The sequence below is a fragment of the Eubalaena glacialis genome, chromosome X, assembly GCF_028564815.1.
Source record: "Eubalaena glacialis isolate mEubGla1 chromosome X, mEubGla1.1.hap2.+ XY, whole genome shotgun sequence".
NCBI lineage: Eukaryota > Metazoa > Chordata > Mammalia > Artiodactyla > Balaenidae > Eubalaena > Eubalaena glacialis.
The window spans coordinates 67281213-67285487 of record NC_083736.1 but is presented as its reverse complement, the minus strand read 5'-3'; the positions used below and the strand labels follow the sequence as shown (position 1 = coordinate 67285487).

General features: G+C 38.8%; 1 protein-coding gene across 1 annotated transcript; it reads left to right on the top strand.

Annotated features, from left to right (window-relative positions):
- Positions 1 to 2194: 2194 nt before the first annotated feature.
- Positions 2195 to 3981, top strand: LOC133082228 (nucleosome assembly protein 1-like 2). The gene has a single exon (XM_061178738.1). The coding sequence runs from the start codon at positions 2576 to 2578 to the stop codon at positions 3923 to 3925; it is 1350 nt and encodes a 449-aa protein (XP_061034721.1). The 5' UTR covers positions 2195 to 2575; the 3' UTR covers positions 3926 to 3981.
- The last annotated feature ends 294 nt before the right edge of the window (positions 3982 to 4275 follow it).

Below are 4275 nucleotides of genomic sequence, written 5' to 3'. Positions count from 1 at the left end.
ATTATTTTTTGTTTTCATTATTTTATTATTTTCATAATAGCTAGCCTATTGGATGTGAGGTAGTATCTTACTGTTTTTTTAATTTGCATTTCCCTAATTAATGATGTTGAGCATTTTTTCATGTGCCATTTGTATCTCTTCTTTGTAGAAATGTCTATTCAAGTCCCTTGCCCATTTTTTAATTGAGTTATTTGGGTTTTTGTTGTTGTTGAGTTGTAGGACTCCTTAATATATTCTCTATGTTAATCCTCTATCAGGTATATGACTTGTAAATACTTTCCCCCATTCCCTGGGTTGCCTTTTAATTCTTTTGATAGTATCCTTTGATACACAAATGTTTCTAATTTGAAGTTCAATTTATCTATTTTTTTCTTTCATTGTCTATGCTTTTGGTTTCATATACTTTTGTTTCATGTAATGAAATCACACCATTCCCTTTGTGGTTTCTGTGGCTGCATGTATGACTATGAAGGACTCTTCAATCTTAAAATTAGATGAACATACTTTCTTTTTGCCCTTTAATAGTTTAGTTTACATAGTATATTTAAATAAGTGGATTTTCTTCTAAAATTACATTTTTAGAAACTAAGAACATTGGAATATGTTAATGAGAGGAAAAATTTGAGTCTATCCCAGTTTTACTTTAAAAACACCTCCAGTCTAAACACAACACTTATATAAACAGGTCAGAAAGAAAAGGACCGAAATGTTCACATTAGTTCTCTCAGGGTTGTGAGATTAGTAGTGATTTCAGCTATGCTCTAAAAATTTCCTTATTTTCCAAAATTTAAAAAATAAGCATATACTGTATTTATTATCAGAAAACTACAAGCACTGTTGCTACTACAGAACCAGAAAAAGAAAACCGGAAATGCAGGACTCTTAACTATGGAACTACCCAGATTGATACATGAGCCTGAAAATTGAATTTCGTAAATAATGTAATGATAAACAGTACAGAGAGATTAAGTAAAAAGAAAAATTTACCTACATACTGAAAGACTCTGTAAAGAAATACAACAATATGTAAACAGTGTTTATCTCTGTGATAGTAGTACGATAGAAATTAGTGTTCAAATCTGGAAAAGACAGTTAAAATTTTTTAATTGTTCAATTAATAAATAATCAGCATTGGAAATATGGACAAAGTAAACATCACCAATGATTCCTACCCAAAGGAAATTTTTAAATGACTTCATAGTATTCCATCCTATGAACACTCTAACATATATCTAACCATGTCTTTAATGCTGAGATTTAGATTATTTTCGATAACATTTGTCAAGCAAATGTTAAGATTTAAATATATATATATATTAATTTACATTTGAGCATTTCTTTTAAAAATTCCCAATGGCTTTAAACCCAGCATCAAGAAAGAGGAAGAGGCAAGTCAGTATTAGGACTGGGTTACTGACTATAAGCCAGACAACTGGTTTACAGTCTTGTGTGTTCACTTGCCATATAGTGGGATACAGCATTTTGGCTCTTCATCACAGGCCCTCTTTAACCCAACCTCCATCTAACCATCTAAACTCCTCCTTCCTGTCCCCACTCCCTACCCCAGGAAATGTTAAGAAGGATTTTCCAATCTCAAATTATTGCTCACTTATCATACAGCTTGTGGAAAGTACAGAAAACCAGAATATAGAATATTTAAATCACTGGCAGTTACACCACCCTGAGACCAGCATTTGCTAATTTTTTTCCCTTCTAATCTCTTTTTATAAGTCACCCCCTCCCCCTCCCCCTCCCCCCTCCCCCCTCCCCCCTCCCCCCTCCCCCCTCCCCCCTCCCCCCTCTCCCCCCCACCTCTCTCCTTCCCAGAGCCCAGGGCTAAAATCAAAGGGACAGATTTAGGATTGGTGAATGCCTTGTCTGACATTTTAGTTACTACTTTCTCTTAACTCTTTTGAAATTATAAAAATATAATACCAGTTGAAAACTGAAAGGATAAACTAATAAAACCTGGTTTCTAGAAAACTTGGGTGGTGGTGTGGGACGAGTGGGAGGTGGATGAATCAGCCATATTAGAGAACCTGGGAAAGTGAGCAGAGTTAGAAACTTGATAAATCTATTAATTTATTGGCTCTTAGTTTGTCAATCACGTCAGCCCAGCAAATGAAATTAGAATAGAGTCGTGGGGGAGGGAGGGTGTGACGCAGCAAGCTATTTGCAACAAGAAAATCTAGCCGAGAGACAGCTGCGTAATCATATTGCGGCACCGTTTTTACTTGCAGCAGCTGCTGCTTGCGGAGGACATCAGCCCACTGCGGCTCTCTGCAGTCTCTGGCCCGCTCCTGCAGGACCGGTCACTGCGGCCATTGCTACTCTCTGCACCCCAGCCCGGCCACCGCTGCCTCTGTCCTGTTCTCACAGCCTCAGCACCGCCTTCATCCTGGCAGCAGCCTCGACCGTCGCTCCCAGCTCCCGTATCGCAGTCCGACCACTACCGCACGTTCCACCTCTGCCCCAGCCACCGCCGCTTCTGATATTCCGGTGAGTCTTTCCTTGCGGAGGTCAGGTCTCCTGATCTTGGCGGTAGCCACCTTAGGCGTGTGAGGTCCTTTGAAAAATGGCCGAGTCAGCCGACCACAAGGAACTGTTAGAATCCAGTCAAGAAGAGGCTGGTGATAAGGTAATGATGGAGGGGCCCAGGGAACAGCCGGAGCGCGGTGAAGAAGCCGCCGCGGGGCCTGGGGAAGAAGGGGAAAAAGGTGAAGAGGCTGCTGCTGGGTCCGGGGATGGCGGGGAAAAAGGTGAAGATGCTGATGAGGACTCAGACCCAGACCGTCCAAAAGGACTTATCGGTTATCTTTTAGATACAGACTTTGTTGAAAGTCTGCCTGTGAAAGTTAAATACCGTGTGTTAGCCCTAAAAAAGCTTCAAACTAGAGTGGCCAATCTAGAATCCAAATTCCTAAGGGAATTTCATGGTATTGAAAGAAAGTTTGCTGAAATGTATCAACCTTTATTGGAAAAAAGACGTCAGATAATCAATGCAATCTATGAACCTACAAAAGAGGAATGTGAATATAAATCAGACTCTGAGGACTATGATGATGAGATGTATGATGAGGAAGAGATGTGTGGTATTGAGGAGGGTCTGCTACATGACTACATAGATGAGGATGACGGTTGTGAAGAAGATTATTATGATTATGCTATTGAAGAGGATGATGATGATGATGATGACGACAATGATGACGACGACACCGAGGCAGCTGGAGATGAGAATAAAGAAGAGGATCCTAAAGGAATTCCTGATTTTTGGCTGACTGTCTTAAAAAACGTTGACACACTCACTCCTTTGATTAAGAAATATGATGAGCCTATTCTGAAGCTCCTGACAGATATTAAAGTGAAGCTTTCAGATCCTGGTGAACCTCTCAGTTTCACGCTAGAATTTCACTTCAAACCAAATGAATATTTCAAAAATGAGCTGTTGACAAAGACCTATGTGCTGAAGTCAAGGCTAGCATATTATGATCCCCATCCCTATAGGGGAACCGCGATTGAGTATTGCATAGGCTGTAAAATAGATTGGAATGAAGGAAAGAATGTCACTTTGAAAACAGTCAAGAAAAAGCAGAAACACCGGATCTGGGGAACAATTCGAACTGTGACTGAAGATTTCCCCAAGGATTCATTCTTCAATTTCTTTACTCCTCAAGGAATCAACTCAAAGGGAAAGGATGGAAATGATGATTTTCTACTTGGTCACAATTTACGTACTTACATAATCCCAAGATCAGTATTATTTTTCTCAGGTGATGCACTTGAATCTCAGCAGGAGGGGGTAGTTAGGGAAGTTAATGATGAAATTTATGACAAAATTATTTACGATAATTGGATGGCTGCAATTGAGGAAGTTAAAGCCTGTTGCAAAAATCTTGAAGCAATAGTAGAAGACATTGATCGCTAAAGCAGAGTGTACATGGCCCTGAAATTAATTGCCCTAGATCTAGTTACTCAAGTTATAAGAAGTTAATTACATTCTTGTGTTCTTAATTTTTCTTGTAGTGTCAGTTAAAATGTATGTCTCAGAAATATAAGAGAAGTTCAAATACTAATTCATTTGACCTTGCATTTTAGTAGTAGAATACCTTCAAGAAAGTATTTACTGTGGTAAATGATTTAAGACATATTAATATAATGTGTAGTTTAATCCTTCTGAAGTCCTTTCGTCATGTAGGTATTAATCTGTAGCTGTGAATATTATCAGAAATGCTAAATGATGTCAATATTTATTCCAAAAGAAAATCTTGGGGAACC